The sequence below is a fragment of the Bos indicus genome, chromosome 1 (genome assembly GCF_029378745.1).
Source record: "Bos indicus isolate NIAB-ARS_2022 breed Sahiwal x Tharparkar chromosome 1, NIAB-ARS_B.indTharparkar_mat_pri_1.0, whole genome shotgun sequence".
NCBI lineage: Eukaryota > Metazoa > Chordata > Mammalia > Artiodactyla > Bovidae > Bos > Bos indicus.
Genome location: NC_091760.1, coordinates 151,209,535 through 151,227,764, shown reverse-complemented (window position 1 = coordinate 151,227,764; position 18,230 = coordinate 151,209,535). Strand labels below are relative to the sequence as shown.

The window sequence follows — 18,230 nt, the reverse complement described above, 5'->3', positions numbered from 1 at the left end:
CTACAGTCTGTCCATAGAGTTTCGAAGAGTCAGACATGACTGAGCACTTGAGCAATCATGAAGCTTACAGATGTGTGTTGCTGTTCAGTTGCTCAGTCACATCTGACTGTTTGTGACCCCATGGACTGCAGCACGCCAGGCTTCCTTGTCCTTCACCATCTTCTGGAGCTTGCTTAAACTCCTGTCTTTGAGTCAATGATGCATCCAGTCATCTCATCCTCTGTCACCCCCTTCTCCTCCTGTCTTCAATCTTTCCCAACATCAGGGTCTTTTCCAGTGAGTTGACTCTTTGCATAAGGTGGCCAAAGTACAGATATATAGATGATATTAGTTTGGGTAGAAATATCAGAGTCCAATTCTATCAATACAATAGTAATTATCATTTTGGGGGGTCTCATTTCTTCCTTTGAATGATTGCTCATAGATGCTGCTCATGTAAAATGATGTGTATCAACTGAATTTGACTTGAATTTTGGGGAGCTTGACATCTTACGGTTTTGGGGATTAAAACTAAATGTTATTCCCGACATAAGAGAAGTCAGGTTTCTGGTCACTTCATTCACTGTCCATATCTAAAGGCAAACATCTGAGGAGACCTTCACTGTTCACCTAAAACTGTCACAACATTGTTAATCATTATATGTGCTCAGTCGTGTCCGACTCTTTGCGGCCCCGTGGACTGTAGCCCGCCAGGCTCCTCTATGGGAATATTCCAGCAAGAATACTGGAGTGGGAAGCCATTTCCTCCTCCAGGGGACCTTTCCGACCCAGGGATCGAACTCATGTCTCCTGCGTCTCCAGATTCTTTACCAGCTGGGAAGCCCCGTTAATTGGCTATTGCTGTTGTTGTTCAGTGGCTTAGTTGCGTCTGACTCTTGGCGACCCTGTGGACTGCAGCACACGAGGCTTCCCTGTCCTTCCTCATCGGTTATACTCCAATGCAAAATAATTTTTTTTTTTAAAGGCAAACATTTAATGCAGGGCTGGGATTTCTTTACTGTTGTGTGTGTGTGCTGTGTTCAGTCCTGATGGAACACAGAACACAGATTCGTGGCTGCTTACGGCTGTTTATGACACCCCTTTGTGTCTCCTAGCTGCCTGGGATGCTGAGTGAATGGTAGCCGCGCTCGCCTCCTGAAGGTCATGATTCAGACTGTCCCAGACCCAGCAGCTCATATCAAGGTAGGTTCCATCCTGGCCACAAAACTGCCCTGACTTCCTCCTTGACTGGATTTTCAGACCTCTGCCCACCTCTCAGTGAGTACCAGGGTCAGCCGTCTACAGCTGTGAGCCAAACCCAGTCCACTGTCTGTTTTTCCACAGCTCAGGAGCTAAGAAAATGCCTTTCACATTTTTAAATGGTTGAAAAAAAAAATCAAAAGCATATTTCGCAGTGCATGTAAATGATGGAAATTTAGATTTCATTGTGCAGAAGGAGTGTTCTCCTGGGCTCTAGCCATGCTCATTTCCATGCCGTCAGGGGCTGCTTCCACGCTGTCATGGCAGAGTTGAGCCCTTCCAACTTGGGAGACCATATGGGCTGCAAAGCTGACAGTATTTACTATCTGATTCTTTGCAGGGAAGGAGAGCTGACCCCTGAGTTAGCATCGAAAACCACATCCAAACTCTCTGACTTCTGTTCTAATTCCATCTCTTTGACGCTTCCCGAGGTTACCTAGGGAGAGACGGGAGGGGTGGAGGCCCGGGTTTCCAGCGCTCAGCTGCCGTGTTATCGGGGCACCCCGACACTTCAGCAGCTCGTCACCCACACCTGCCCCCCTCCTCTGCCCACTGACAGCTCTTCTGCGGGCTCTGGAGGTGAGAGAACTGAGGGGCTGAGACTCGAGCCAAGGCAAGTCCCTGCAAGGAAGCCGGCCCGTTCCTTTTAGGGCTCCGCGTCCACGTGGTTGCAGCCACCGGGAGGAAATGAAGTGATGGTTTTCATATACTTGACCCAAATAAAAGTTACAGAAAACGTTGGGGCTTGAGCTACATCAGCCAGATAGGCTGTCTGCACCTGCCCTGGTTGGTTCAGCTGTCTGCATTGGCCCAACTCGCTCACTGCCTTGCCAGTTCCTGACTTTCCCCATATAAATTCATTTCCCCAAGTGGCCTGGTCGGTTTTTTTTTTTTTTTTTTTTCTAATTTTTACTTTTTACCTGAAACATTTATTGAAAATTGAAAATGGCTTATAAAGGAGAAAGTTTATGGTATTGAACGATTTTACCATTTTGGGGGGGTTACTAAAACATAAAACACCCTCCGAAGTGACATGTACACACGCATTTACATACACGTGTGCATTTTAAAAGCAGTGTATCTGGAAAAGTGTTGTGTACCATGTGCAACTCACGTTCACACACATTTGATTTCTTTGAGAATGGAATTAGAAGTAATGAGTTTTAAGTGTGTGTGTGTGTTTTTTTTTTTTAGCTTTTTGGGTGTTCTTGCAAGTGTGAGAAATACAGGGAGTCCAAAGGGTGTGGAGGATGCTAGATTTCTTCCAGGGACTGAGAGGAGAGGACCTTCTGGCAGACACTATCGTCTGATTTCTGTGTGACGGTTTATTGGGGTATGGCTGCTATGTCTACAGAAACACAAGTGGGAAAACTCTTGTGGCGGTGATAAGGTTTCTTCAGAAATATCTGGAACGTGTTTGGTGAGTGTGTTTGTGCTACACCCAGATGGAGGAGGGGACCTTTTTTCTTTTCAGTCTCTGTTAATCACGAAGCCACAGGTTGCAAAGAGAAGCTCTCGGAGAAGGAAAGTGACACAAGAAATATCTTCTGAAGCTCAGAGTATGAGCAGCAACAACTGAAATTCATTTTGACTGGCGTTTTATTTGTAACCAACCAGAAGGAAAAGATGAGGTCAGCAAGAAATTATTGCAGATTTTTAAAGTTAATTTATCCAGTCCAAACAGACAACTCTGAGAAACACGATCCCTGTAAATGTCTTCAGGAGAAACATTCTGTATTTGATCTCAGAAGTAAGCTATGTTTTCAGCTCTGATTTATCTTATTATCTTCATATTGCTTAATGTAAATGTAAGTGAAGGATAATTTTGAGAAATGGTAACCTTGAGAGTTTCTTAGAAACAAATTTCAACTCAAATTGCTTCTGTGTCTTTGAAGATGAACTGGCAATTTAGAGAGGCAGATAGTAATAGCCGATGTTGGCTCTGAGATAGAATTCTATTAAAGCCATTTGCTTCTCTTGTAAATCTATCAAATTCCACCTACTGAAATTTTAATAATTATTCCTGGAGTTCCTTTTTTTTCCATATATGGAATTGGTGTCCTTGACAACAGTCAGGAAAATAAGACTGCTTTCTACTGTTTCCTTAAAATACCCAGTTTGGGGAGTTTACTCAGTAAAATTTTCTGTGCTGAGATGTTTCTGGTTCTGGACTAAGGGACACAGCTCTTATTTCTCGGAGAGGAAGTTCTTATAAATGACACATGACAAGGTTCACTTGATATGTTAATGCAGAGAGTGGAAGAGTTTGTTTTTGGCTCACTGCTCCAGAAATGTTTTTCTCATCTGAAAAGTACTTGAATTCTCCTCAGAATTGACTTCACATGGCAGTTGTGCTGGGAGACAGCCATAAAGACTTTATGCATCCTTCGTACCCCTGCATAGGCTGATCTGGAGGAGAGAAATGATCCTTTTTTATTTAGGAAATGTATCCCACATAGCCTCCTATAGTTCTTTCCTGCCAGAGCAAATTACTCTTATCCTTTCTATATTGAAAGAGCTGGAAATGATTTTACAAAGGAGGGATGGTAAATAATTATGAAATGTTAGTCTTGACTTACATAATGGGACGGTCGTGGCAGTTAGTTTACAAGGAAAGTGAACCGAACTTTAAATGTATTTTTAGCCTATTCTTCATTGACGAGAATAGTAAGTTATTAAGCACGTTTTATTTGTCTTTCTTTTCCGGCCCTTCCAAGCACATTTTTGGAGAAGGAAATGGCAACCCACTCCAGTATTCTTGCCTAGAGAATCCCGTGGACAGAGGAGCCTAGTGGGCTGCCGTCTGTGGGGTCGCACAGAGTCGGATGTGACTGAAGAGACTGAACACAGATGCATGCATTGGAAAAGGAAATGGCAACCCACTCCAGTGTTCTTGCCTGGAGAATCCCAGTGACGGAGGAGCCTGGTGGGCTGCCGTCTATGCGGTCGCACAGAGTTGGACACGACTGAAGTGAGTTAGCAGCAGCAGCCAAGCACTTTTTATTTATTTATTTAAGTCTGCGCTGGGTGTTCGTTGCTGCGAGCACGCTTTCTCTAGTCGCACAGTCTTCACCGCAGCACGGGGGCCTCTCCGTACCGTGGTTTTTTGTTGTTGTTGCAGAGCACAGGCTCTAGAGACCTAACTCAGGAGTTGTGACACATGGGCTTGGGTTTAGTTGTCCTTCAGCATGTGGGATCTTTGCGGACCAGGGATGGAGCCTGTGTCCCCTGCATTGGCAGGTCAATTCTTAACCACTGGACCACCAGGGAAGGCTCAAGCACGTTCTTGTGATAAAAATTATGGTGTCACAACAGTATGCACTTAGCTGGTTAGGTCATGTGACCTTTCTGTTGCTCTGCTAACGGGTAGCACCTTTTACCACCAAAGATGGATCCGGACTCTTTTCCCTGTTAACCGCAGCCAAACTCATACTGCTTGCTGCATGACAGGCTAATAAATTCAGAGATAAGTGGTGAGTTGTTGGAGCAATTAATAGTGCTTTAATTCAGAAAGCCAGCAGACGGAGAAGATGGTGGACTAGTGTCCTAAAGAACTCGGGCCTCTTTTTTTCTAAAAAAAAAGTGGGGGGAGGTGGTGAGGCTCATTGTTGTAAACTTGTTGGTGCAGGAATCCTTTGTTCTTGCAGCTGCCTGCCTAGGTCTTGTAACAGTGTTCCTATAAACTTCCAATGAGACAATTGTTGCTTTCTGCTCTGAACTTTTTATCTCTGCGAATGGATAAGTGCTGTACCTTCAAAGGTTAGAGGCTTGAGAATGGGCTTTTCTGTATGTTTCAGGCTAAATTTTTACAAAGGTGCTGGCCAGCATGACTAAGCACAGGCCACAAAGTCCAATGTGGAGTTGTTTCCTATTTCCTGTTACATCCTGAGCAGGGAAAAAAGACTAGAAAATCCATTTTATTAGGATTTGGCGATGATTTCGGTAATGGATTTTCATTCTGATAAAGGAGTTCCCCATGTATGGTGTTGCATTTCCTCATAAGAGCTCTGTTTTAATATTTCCTTTTACTAACATTGGATGAAGAGGATGGGCAGAGTAGTGAAGTTTATGACTTTAAAGAGATGTCCGATTGGTACCTTTTGTTATCGTTTCCTTTGCCATTCACCAGCTACCCACTTGGAATACTATACAGTTTTGAACCGGCCAAAGGAGGATGGGACTGAGAGGGAAAGGGTCTGAATTTTAGTTCTACCCTGTGGATCACAGGGTGTGTGACCTCACAATGCTGGTTCCTGAAACTCCCTGAGCCGTGTGTTTTTGGCAAAGTTCATGACGTGGGTCCTGGCCTTCTAGGACCTGATTTAATTCCCTCTCTATCATTGTGAACTCGGTGATGTTGAACGACTTCCTTAATCTCTCTGCTTGGTTTCCTCTTTTCTGAAGCGGAAGTGCCTACTTTGGGGATTAGTGTGAGGATTTAGTGATCTGTTATTACAAGTAATGCACCTAGATCCCGCCAGGAGCTCCTGTGGTTGGTAAAATGAGGGTACCATATCCATATTGAAGAATTCACAGTGTCATCGTGTCTGATTTACATAGAGCCACGTGGATACCTCTTAGAAAATACTGAGTGAAAAAAAAAAATCTAAAACAGGATGAGCTCAGTGGCACAGTACTATTTATGTAGAGGGAAGCACACGCATTTCCCAAACATGTACTTTTCATGGATACGTGTGGACCTGAAACATCGTGACCACATCCAAGGGAATGAGTGCATGTATGGGACATGTTGGCTAGTTGGCTAAATGACTAGTTGGCTAGTTACTCTGAGAGGTGGTTGAGGGATAAGGGATAGATATAACGTCAGTTATATTACATATAATGTCAATTACTGGCATAGAGCTATGGAAGTGGTACAGAGAGTCCTTCCCTCCACACTGGTGCCAAGCTGGTATAATACCAACTGTACTTTGTTACTAGTTTGGCGTTGCCTATGTAAGCTAATCATGCTCCAGCAGGTCCGCCCTAGTGTATGCCCTATTGCACACGGGTGCCAGGAAACATGCATAAGCAAACAACTAGAACCACCCAAATGCCCACCAGGAGAAAGGATAAATGAATTATAGTCTGCCCCCCAAGGAATACTACACAGCGGCGAAGAATAAACTACAAGCATTTAGCTGTGTCTGTGTATCCGTGTGTGTGATTCTCAAGGTTGGGTGAAAAAAAAAGTCACAGCAGAATAAATAGAGTATGATTCCGCATATAAAGATCAAAAAGAGGAGAAACTACAAAACATATGTTGTTCAGAGACACACACATATGTGGCAAAAAGAAGAACAGAGGCGCAACATGAATATAATAATTCAGGACAGAAAAACATGCCTTGTCAGGGAGGGCAAGGCTTGGGGGAGGGACTCGGGTTGGGGGGAGTTCTGAGGTCTTGGCGTTGCCTGTGCCGGCTGAGTTCAAGTGAGAATGTTTGCTCCGCATTCTTTAACTTGCACAGTGTCACATATCCTGTTTGTGTAAGAGTGATATTTACAGTAAAGAAGGTAAGTTGCTGAAAGAGGAGGATGGGAAGATGGAGGTGGGTGGCTCAGGATGGCATCACGTTTGGGAAGACACTTTCTAATTGTAAACCCTTGATGCTCGCCGTAGCAGAGAGAGACCGCTTGTTCCATCGCTGGTCTGGCTGCTGAGGAGGGTAGGAGCCAGCTCTGGTTACGTGGCGTCTGGGCAGGGGACCGTGGTGACAGGCTGTGCCAGCCCCGAACCTGAGCGTGGGGCTCTCCAGGCTCTTTGCTCTGCTCTTTTGTTTTTAAATTAGACAATAGTTGATTTGCAGGGTATGTTAATGTCTGCTATATGGCACCGTGATTCAGTTATCCACGTACATACACATTCTTTTCTCGCTTCTTTTCCATTATTGTATATCACTGGTCCTTGAATAGAGTTCCCTGTGCTACACAGTGGGACTTCTTAGTTTACCCATTCTCTGTATAACAGTTTGCATCTGCTAACCCCAGACTCCCAATGCCCCCCTCCTTTAGCCACCACCCGCCCCCCCGCTGCCCCCGGCAACTAAATGTCTGTTCAGTCCATTGGTCATTTCCAAGTTGAGTGAGTCCACCCGTCTTTAGCTCTTTGAGTGACTTCATTGCATCCTTTTGCAACAAGGAATCTCTCTCTGATTCACTTGTTCATTCATTCAAACATTTTTTATCAGAGCCTTCCGTGTACTTGAAATGCGTTGGGGGTGTAGGTTAGGGTTAGGTGTAGGTGGCTCAGTCATGTCTGACTCTTTGTGACCCCATGACTGTAGCCCAACAGGCTCCTCTGCCTGTGGGATTCTTGGGCAGGGTACTGGAGTGGGTTGCCATGCCCTTCTCCAGGGGATCTTCCCAACCCAGGGGTTGCACCCGGGTCTCCTGCATGGCAGGCAGATTCTTTACCATCTGAGCCACCAGGGAAGCCTGGATATGGGAATAAGAGACCATAAAGACACAGTGTCTGCAGTCCGGGGCAGAAGATACATGTTCCCCAAACACATGTTCTGGGACACGGCGCAGGGCAGAGGCTGGACCTCCCCCCACCACCTCACCCGTCCCAGCTGGTCCTGAGGCAAGCCCTGTGCTGGGCCAGTGTGGCTTCTGCCTGGGGACAGACAGCCTGGCGGTCTTCCTGGGGGTTCCACCGTGCTGGTCCAGGTGGAGTGTCAGGGGCTTCAGACTGTGCCCCACTTGATAGCTCCCAGGTCGGGCCCACGAGCTGCCTCGTCTAGAAATGCCTGGAGCCTGTTCCTGCTCTGCGGTCCAGAGGAGCACGCCCGGCTCAGGCCTGGGGTCCACGGCCAGCGAACCTCCAGCTCCTGCTCCCAGGGTTTCGTGTGAGGATCAGTCGCAGACAGTTGAACACAGGGTAGTCTGCTCTGCTTTCTAGTTGCTTCCACATGTGGAGAAGGATTGAAAAATCGACTTTCTCCGGATTTGTTTCTAATTATCATTTTTTTCCCCTTCCTGTTCCTTTCCCCTTTAACGTTTATATATTTTTTGGCCCATTTTTTAGAAGTGGGTTGGGGCCAGATGGTCTAGGTTTGAAGCCTGGCACTATTACTTAATCGTAAAGAAGGCTGTGTGCTGAAGAATGGATGCTTTCGAATTGTGGTGTTGGAGAAGACTCTTGAGAGTCCCTTGGACAGAAAGGAGATCCAACAAGTCCATCCTAAAGGAAATCAGTCCTGAATGTTCATTGGAAGGACTTATGCTGAAGCTGAAAATCCAATACTTTGGCCACCTGATGCGAAGAACTGACGCATTGGAAAAGACCCTGATGGTGGGAAAGACTGAAGACGAGAGGAGAAGGGGACGGCAGAGGATGAGATGGTTGGATGGCATCACCAACTTGATGGATGTGAGTTTGAGCAACCTCTGGGAGATGAAGGACAGGGAAGCCTGGTGTGCTACAGTAAATGCGGTTGCAAAGAGTCAGACACAACTTAGCGACTGAACAACAGACAACACTTATCAGTTGCCGCAGTTGTAACTTGGGGATAGATAGTGTACCTACCTCATAGGATCATGAGGATTAAATTAGTTAATGTTAATGCTTTTCAAGCACTCAGAACAGTGCTTGGCTCCCATTAAACACTTATTATAACATCACATGGTCTTCCCTTGTAGCCCAGCTGGTAAAGAATCTGCCTGCAATGCGGGAGACCTGGGTTCAATCCCTGAGCTGGGAAGATTCCCCTGGAGAAGGGAAAGGCTACCCACTCCAGGATTCTGGCCTGGAGAATTCCAAGGACTGTATAGTCCATGGGGTGGCAAAGTGTCTGACACGACTGATCAACTTTCACTTTTATAACATCACACATTATTATCAATATATTGCAATATCATTAATATCCTTAATTATATAATGTATTATTAATATATGATGCAGTATATTATATATTGTTGAGTTTTATAGTAATTGTATAATATATTTTTATATTGTTTATATATATTACTGATAAGCCTGATAATATATTATTAACACTTTATTACCCAGGTGGCACAGTGATAAACAATCTGCCTGTAACGCAGAAGATACAAAAGACACGGGTTTGATCTCTGGGTTGGGAAGATCCACTGGAGAAGGAAATGGCAACCCACTCCAGTATTCTTGCCTGGGAAATCCCATGGACGGAGGAGCCTGGTGGGCTACAGTCCACCACGAGGTTGGAAAGAGTTGGACACAATTGAGCGACTTAGTACACACATATATAATTAATATGTTATTAATGTGTTATACATTAATATATTAACTGTCGCCAATAACATCACAGTATATTATTATTAAAAACTAAAGCAGTTGTATATTATTATATTATTAATGTATAATATTATAAATATATTGGCATACACTTACAGAGTGATAGTAAGAGGGGAGAATGAAAAAGGGAATATTCTGGAAATAGCTGTAAAGATAACAGGGTCAGTAGTTGCCAGGAAGTCCACTGCTGGACTGCCTTCTTTCCCAGATGACTCCATGGCTGCCTCTCTGGAAGCAATGCTAAATATTTCTGACCATAAAAGATGCTAAACTTAAACCCTGTTTGCATTTCATAGAAGGAAGGGTCTGAAAGAGATTTAAGAAGTAGCCAGCATTAAGCACAAGGTCACTGGGAGGCCTGAGAACCCAGCCGATGAGCAGGATGCTTTTAAAGTAACACGAAGCAGATGCAGAAAGTGCCCCAGTCTGCATCTGAGTTAGCGACTGGATGCCTTCTGTGACTTGTCCCGTCACCCTGGAGAAGAGACAAGGGCTCCCAGGTGGGAGCACCCTACCCAGCTCCTACCTGACCCATGGAGGACCCCCTGAACCGTGAGCCTTTTGCACTTCTTTGCAAATCTAATTCATAGTGACTTTGCTTCCCAGGAGGGTGGACTGGTTATCTGTTCGATGACATGCTCAACAGAGGCCCAGAGCTTTCCTCCCTGAATCTGTGTCCTGGGAAGATGATGCGAGCTTTTGACAGGCTACCTGTGTTTTCCTCAGTAAATGAGCTTTGATCACATGCCAATGGGGTTATTTAGCACATCCCTCGACAAACCTGGCTACTCTGGCTGTTTATCACTGCAAGTTCATTTTTGTGTGCTTTCATCTTTCTCTGGGACGGTGGCACTTAATGAAACACAGAAAAGCAAATCTTTGATATTCCCACAATGAATGGAGATGATTTGTGTAACCAGAAGGTAACACTGTTTAAAAATATCAAGATATTCGATACGGCAAAACTGTAGAGGCTTTAACATCCAAAGTCTTACCTGCACATATTCTGGGTGAAGTTCGCTGGAGCAGGGCTGACTTTGTCTCTTGCTACTGACTTCCTGCTCCTCCTTGGGGCTGAGCTCCATCTCTTGGTGGGCGCTGTGCTCAGGGGAAATTCTGGGGGGCTTAATGGCGTGCTCTCCTCCAAACTGGCAACTTCTCATTAAGCTTCAGTGACACTGACTTTCAGGGAGGGCTCCGGCTTTACCAGGGTTATAAATGGGGGTTGGAGGATGTTCACATCATATGCCTGGAGAATGATTTGTGCATTGTTCATGCTAGGTTTCTCGCAGAAGTGGTTCTCAGAAGATAGCCCAGAGATCTAATCAAAATGCAGATTCCTGGGCTCTTTGAGAAAGCTCCATCTCCAGTAAGTTTGGGCTGGACTTAGAGATCTGCATTTTAACAAGCACCTGACGTGTTTCTGTGGACCTTGCTTAGATAATGAATAATTATTAATGATTAACCTCGTCTTACTGGGCTGCGCTCAGACGGTAGAGAATCTGCCTGCAATGCAGGAGACCCAGTGTCAAGATCAGGAAGATTCCCTGGAGAAGGGAATGGCAACCCACTTTAGTATTCTTACCTGGAGAATCCCATGGACGGAGGAGCCTGGTGGGCCACCGTCATGGGGTCGCAAAGAGTCAAACATGACTGAGAGACTAACACTCATTTTTCAGTCTAGTATGATCGTAAGCATTTATCAAAGCAATTGAGGTTTTTTCTTTTTCTTTTTACACTGATGGCTTCATTGTTTTGCACTACTGCTCTGAATGTCCTCAGTTCAGTTCAGTTCACTTCAGTCGCTCAGTCGTGTCCGACTCTTTGCAACCCCATGAATCACAGCACGCCAGGTCTCCCTGTTCATCACCAACTCCTGGAGTTCACTCAGACTCACGTCCATCAAGTCAGTGATGCCATCCAGCCATCTCATCCTCTGTCATCCCCTTCTCCTCCTGCCCCCAATCCGTCCCAGCATCAGAGTCTTTTCCAATGAGTCAACTCTTCCCATGAGGTGGCCAAAGTACTGGAGTTTCAGCTTTCGCATCATTCCTTCCAAAGAAATCCCAGGGCTGATCTCCTTCAGAATGGACTGGTTGGATCTCCTTGCAGTCCAAGGGACTCTCAAGAGTCTTCTCCAACACCACAGTTCAAAAGCATCAGTTCTTCGGTGCTCAGCCTTCTTCACAGTCCAACTCTCACATCCATACATGACCACAGGAAAAACCATAGCCTTGACTAGACAGACCTTTGTTGGCAAAGTAATGTCTCTGCTTTTGAATATGCTATCTAGGTTGGTCATAGCTTTCCTTCCAAGGAGTAAGCATCTTTTAATTTCATGGTTTCAGTCACCATCTGTAGTGATTTTGGAGCCCAGAAAAATAAAGTCTGACACTGTTTCCACTGTTTCCCCATCTATTTCCCATGAAGTGGTGGGACCGGATGCCATGATCTTCGTTTTCTGAATGTTGAGCTTTAAGCCAACTTTTTCACTCTCCACTTTCACTTTCATCAAGAGGCTTTTTAGTTCCTCTTCACTTTCTGCCAAAAGGGTGGTGTCATCTGCATATCTGAGGTTATTGATATTTCTCCCAGCAATCTTGATTCCAACTTGTGTTTCTCCCAGTCCAGCGTTTCTCATGATGTACTCTGCATATAAGTTAAATAAGCAGGGTGACAATATACAGCCTTGACAAACTCCTTTTCCTATTTAGAACCAGTCTGTTGTTCCATGTCCAGTTCTAACTGTTGCTTCCTGACCTGCATACAAATTTCTCAAGAGGCAGGTCAGGTGGTCTGGTATTCCCATCTCTTTCAGAATTTTCCACAGTTGATTGTGATCCACACAGTCAAAGGCCAGACCATCAGGGAAGGGCCCAAATCTTAGAACTCTTTAAGAATTTGGTAAATGCTATGTATTCCTCCATTTCCCCACCACCCAGAATAAGTACAGACATACACGCACATACACACTCTTATATGCTCACAGATCTGTTGCAACCAATTCAGCACCCCCACCCCCCAGCCTCTGGGAGACCCTGGGATCCCAGGTTATAAGCCCTGTGCTGTTTGTTAATGGAAGCCCTATGGGGTGCAGTTGATAAAGCAGAAAATACATTTCATTTGCACCTAACTCCTGCCAGAAAGACGTGTTGCCTCTTGAAGTCAGTGGAATGACAGAGCTCCTTTGAACAATGCTGGTTTAGAGGCACGTTCTTTGTCTAAATTCAGTTCAGATGACAGATCCTCTTCTGCAGTCTTGTGTTCTAGAGCAAAGCTGCTCAAACGTGAATGTCCACACGCATCACCTGGAGACTGGCGTGGACGGGCCTTGGGATTCTGCCCTTCAGACAAGGCCCCTGCTGGCGCTGCTGGCCCGAGCACCGGTCTCTTTCACAGCATGGCCTGGAAGCCCTGGTTTTCAAACTGCAGGTCACGACCCCTGTGGACGTGAGTCAAAGCTGGTATTGACAAAAGGAAATGGAATGAAATGGGAAAGGGTGGAAGTGTTCAGGGTGCATCGCATACAGCAAGAAAAAGTACTCTTGGAGGATGTTTTAGTTACACATGTGTAGGTGTGTACAGCGGCTTGTGTTACATAACATGATTTCTTACCCTGGATCCATTTGGAAAACAGTCCTCAAAATTTCTGTGGAGTAAGAAATGAGGAAGAAGCACCTCCCCAGTCGTTTTACCCGAAAAAATAGTGGGTTTGCAGGCATAAAATTGCACATGTGTCTCTGTGGATTTTGCTGCTGACTCTGGTATCCAGATGTTGGGATTTTTCCCAAAGCAGGAACTGTAAATAGCAGAGAATTTTTTTTTTTTTTTTTAATTTTAAAGATCAGATTCCAGGGTTAACAGAAAATCCTGCTTGTGTTTGCCTTAATTGAGAGAATCCATGTTACTTCTGAGAATATGCTTTAGAAAAGTAAACAAACTGAACCAAAGCACGGCTGTTAATTTTTTAGTGATTCTTTGTGGATTTTCTGAAAAGTACCGTTCATTCGCATTCTGCATGAACTGCTAATAGGCTGCTATTATCAGCATCCCAAAATAAACAATAATACCAATTTATATGGACCTCCAGATTAGCCCCATAAAAGTTTACAATAATGGTATTATTGCGCCAACTGAGTTTGAGTCTGATGGAAATATAGACCTCTAAGCATATGATTCTCATATCCTTTGTTTTAAAATCCAAGTTTAATCTGTCTTTATGTTGAAGTTTATCATCGCAGATTAAAAGGGTATGCCCAAAGTAACAGTCAGAAATAAAATTTTTTGTGACTTAATCGTTGTTTGAAAAGTCTGCAATTCAAATTTTTACTTTCCATTATTATTTGAAAAAATAAAAGTTTATATAAATTTACCTATTTTGTTACACATTACAAAAGGGATCTAGAACCTGCCAGTGAGACAAGAGGTGATGGGTGGGTTTCCTATTTGGCTTTCAGAGGAGGGTTGACCTAGAAGAATTAGACAGAAAATAGGCAATGGACATGAGTTTGAGTAAACTCCTGGAGTTGGTGATGGACAGGGGGGCCTGGCATGGTGCAGTCCATGGGGTCGCAGAGTCGGACACAACTGAGTGACTGAACTGAACTAAAAGGCAATATTAGCCATGAACAAAAGCATCAATAAAGAAAACAGACCCAAAGAGAGAGGACATTTTTCTCTTTTGAATAATTTAAACAATATGCCGTTGTTCTTATTCCTTAGTCTGTAGGAATGGAAAATTCACACGTATTCAGTAAAAGGATGTGAAAGCCCCTTTAGTTTATTCCTCAAAAGTGAAATTAGAAAAATATAAAAAAAAACAAAGATTTGCTGTATAGCAGAGGGAGCTATATTCAGTATTTTATAATAACCTATGATGGAAAAGAATCTAAAAAAAAATATGTGTAACTGAACCACTTTGCTGTATACTTGAAACTAACACTCTTGTAAATCAACTGCACTTCAATTTTTTTTTTTTTTAAGTAGATCAGTGCTTTGCGGCTACTTAGTTTATCAAGTTTACAGTCATTTTGTAAAAAGCTTATAGTCATTTTTGCAATTTTTTAAAATTTTAGTCAGGGCTGTTGAAATACAATGCACTGATAATTAATAAGACAAGACAGAACAAAACAAAAAGCCTTAGGTGACATAAGGCATGCCTGGTGAAGAGATGTGGCTACGAATAAGAAACAAATGACACAACTTTCTTTGTGTGTTGGTTTTTCTCCCCAGCTTTATTGAGGTAAAGTTGGGACGTACCATTGTTTAAGGTTATAAGGTGAGGATTTGCTCCGTGTATGTTGTGAAGTGATTGCTATAATAGGGTTAGTTGATGTCTCCACACCTCACATAATTATCTTTTTCCTTGGGGATGAGAACATTGCAGATCTTAGGAAGCTTCTGGTATACAGTACAGGATTGGGTTAGTCATGCTGTCCATTCGATCCCAGAATTTATTCATCTTGTGACTGCAAATTTATACTCTTTGACCAGTATCTTCCCATTTCCCTTGCCCTGAGCCCCTGGGTTACCACCACTTCACTCTCAATTTCTATGAGTTGGCTTTTTTAGATTACACGTTTAAGTGAAATCGTATAGTATTTGTCTTTCTCTGATTGATTTCACTTCACATAATATCCTGCCAGTTTTTTTCTAAAACACACTCATTAAAATGTATATGTCTTAGAAAACCTTTTGATTGATACAGTATAAATCACTTGAATGATTTATTACATATCTGATGTTACTTTTGCATCACATAAAATTATTTAGATTTGCCCTAAAATATAAATAGTAGCATGTTATATACAGTCCTAATTCTTTTGTGTCATCATGACGATAAAGACATTTCAGTTCTCGGTTCACTCACTGACAGTTAAAGTTAAGATGCTTGTTTATTCCCTTTGATATGGCCCAATAACATGGTTAATTGGAATTGCATGAAATTCAGTTTTTTTGGTATGAAATGATTTTTTAAAATCAACGTCTGGTTGATTTACAGTGTTGTGTTAATTTCTGCTGTCCAGCAAAGTGATTCACTTGTATATACATTTTTTTTCATATTCTTTTCCATTATCATTTATCCCAAGAGACTGGATATAGTTCCCTGCGCTATACAGAAGAGCCTTGTTGTTTATCCATTCTGTGTGCAATATCTAGTTTGCAGCACAACATTTTAATTTCTGGAACGTTGATCTTCAGACTGGGGTGTGGAAAGCCACTTTGCGCTAGCACAGCACCGGTTTTTAGAGCACTGTGTTAGTTGGGTTGCCTGGGAAGCAGATGTTGGAGCAGAATTAGGAATGCAGGAGGATTATTTGCGGGGGAGGGGTCCTCCCGTGAAGGATACAGCAGGGATAGCCGTGGCCAGATGCAGATGGGATCCTCTGACCGACCAGCAACCAGCGGGGAGCCCTGGAGCAGACGGTGCCTCTGGAGTGGTCCAGCGATGGGCAGAAGTGGCCAGGCGCTCGCGCCCTGCTGGGTTCCGTTATGAGTCTGAGACGAGGTGGAGGGGCTGTGAGCACCTGGAGGCTCGGTTCAGGTGAATGCTGGGCTGTCTCCTGAAGGGAGACCTGAGGGGCCCGCCTCTGGGGCTGTCAGGGGCATCTGCAGAAACAAGAACAGCAAGTAGCCACCTCCTGGGAACAGCCCGACAGGGCCATCATTTGCTGGACACTGTTACTCCGTCCTTTATTAAGAGGGGGTTGCAAATTTACCATCTGTAGGACTGTCTTCTGCTGAATAGCAAGTGCCTTGCTGACTGAGTGAGTGAGTGAGTGAAGTGGCTCAGTCGTGTCCGACTCTGCAACCCCATGGACTGTAGCCCACTGGGCTCCTCTGTCCATGGGATTTTCCAGGCAAGAATCCTGGAGTGGATTGCCGTTCCCTTCTCCAGGGGATCTTCCCAAAGTAGGGATGGAACCCAGCTCTCCTGTTTTATCTTCCTTTAGTTTCACTTATTTTTGGTCTTTACCCTCCTGGGGTCTTTGGGAACTGTGCGAATGGGTAACAGCACCTACCATACCTCTTCGTTTTCCCTTAGGCTGGATTTGGAGAGCCAGAACAGAAGAACACTTAAGGAGACCTGAGAGTCTCACAGAGAAATAAATCAGAGCTGCTGTTTCTTTTAGCTTTGCTTTCCTGTTCTTTATTATTTATTTATTTATTTTAAAATGTAATCTCTCCTTTTATCAACCTTAGTAATCTCATACTGTAAGAAAGTGAAATCACTAAAGGCAGATAACCTTATTGATCTGCTGAGTGTGACCAGAGAAAGGGCCATGGTATAGATGAATGAATTAGGAGGGAGGCACCTAACTCTAGGGGTTTACAGTTGCTAAAAACTTAGGCTTTGTTGGACAATAAGTATCATGTGTTACTCGTGATGGGTACTGATTGCTTGCAGTGACACAAGCAAATCAAGGATAAATGTAACAAGAAAAAAGCAATATGGAAAAATTCAGAAATGTCCAACGATTGCTATTTCTTGGGGGAAACTCTTAGTTGGGCTCCCCTACAAAATGTGAGAACAAGAGAATTTTAGAAAGCAGCAATTTTAAAGAAAGGGAAGCTATGCAAAATGCATTGCAGTCCTTCACTGTATAGTTCATAAGTATGAAAAAATAATTCTAGGCTGTTAACTAATTCATAATTCTGGAAAATGCTTTTCCATGCAGTGAATGTGTAACAGTAACTGTTACACAGTCTCTCTCCCTCGCTGTCTTTATGAGAGACCCGTATCACCAAGTCTTCCCTGGAGAGGCTCTGAGCCACCATTTGCTTCCAGTTGCTTCACAAGCCACTCTTCACCCACCCCTGGGAACTATGTATGAGATCATTTAATGTGTGCTAATGATGAGAGCGTTTATACATCTAACCGGTATATATTTAACCAAGATCATCCTTTAAACCATGCTCATGTGAGAAATTAACATTATATCAACACTGCAGACAACTGTTTTTCCCATGAACTACAATTTTCCCAACAGGGTTAGCCTCTTGTCCTTACTACTTAGATTGGGGCCCTTCACTGTTGAGAATTTCCACCGTTTATCCAGTACCACCGTTATGGAAAATCAGAATCCTTAAAAAAAAAAAAAAAACAACAACAAAAGATGATTTTAAAAAATCCTTTTAGATTATTGATGCTACTGTTTCGATGTTTCTTGGTTTTAGACCTGTGGATATACAATTTTTTCCCTCTATTTGTTATATTATTTGCCTCTAGTTACAATTCAGAATTCACAGTAAATTTCTCTTAGGGCTTTTGGTTAAGGCTTTATTGGTTCCTCAGATTTCAAGTCTAAACACCCAAATCATGTTGGTCACTCTGTCAACGCTTGCTGCCCCCAGCATTAAGTCCAGTAGTGAGGCTTTATGCGAATCCTGTCTTGGGCCTGGGTTGCCCAACTGTGACCTTTAGTGCTTGAAATGACTTGAGATTCAAGGAGAGGGAATTGATTACCTATCAGATATGGTGCTAGAAAGCAGAAAGGCCCCCTCGTGTGTAGAGAAGGGAGCCCTCCTATCCCGTTGGTGGAATGTGAATTGGTGCAGCCACTATAGAGAACATTATGGAGGCTCCTTAAAAAGCGAACACTAGAGTTGCCATGTGATCAAGCGACCCCAGTCCCACTCCTGGGTGTGTCTCCAGAGAAAACTGTGATACATGAAGATGTATGCAGCTCAGCGTTCATAGCAGCACCATCTGC

The 18,230-nt window shown here is 43.7% G+C and overlaps 1 protein-coding gene across 2 annotated transcripts in view; it reads left to right on the top strand.

Moving 5' to 3' along the window:
* The window catches only part of ERG (ETS transcription factor ERG), a 314,770-nt gene that overhangs the window by 87,604 nt on the left and 208,936 nt on the right, over nt 1–18,230 (top strand). For both annotated transcript variants that reach the window (XM_070796912.1, XM_070796899.1), the window contains exon 3: nt 1,095–1,182. In XM_070796912.1, the coding sequence (XP_070653013.1) occupies nt 1,144–1,182 (39 nt within the window). In that variant the 5' untranslated portion in view covers nt 1,095–1,143. The remainder of the gene's footprint in view (nt 1–1,094; nt 1,183–18,230) is intronic.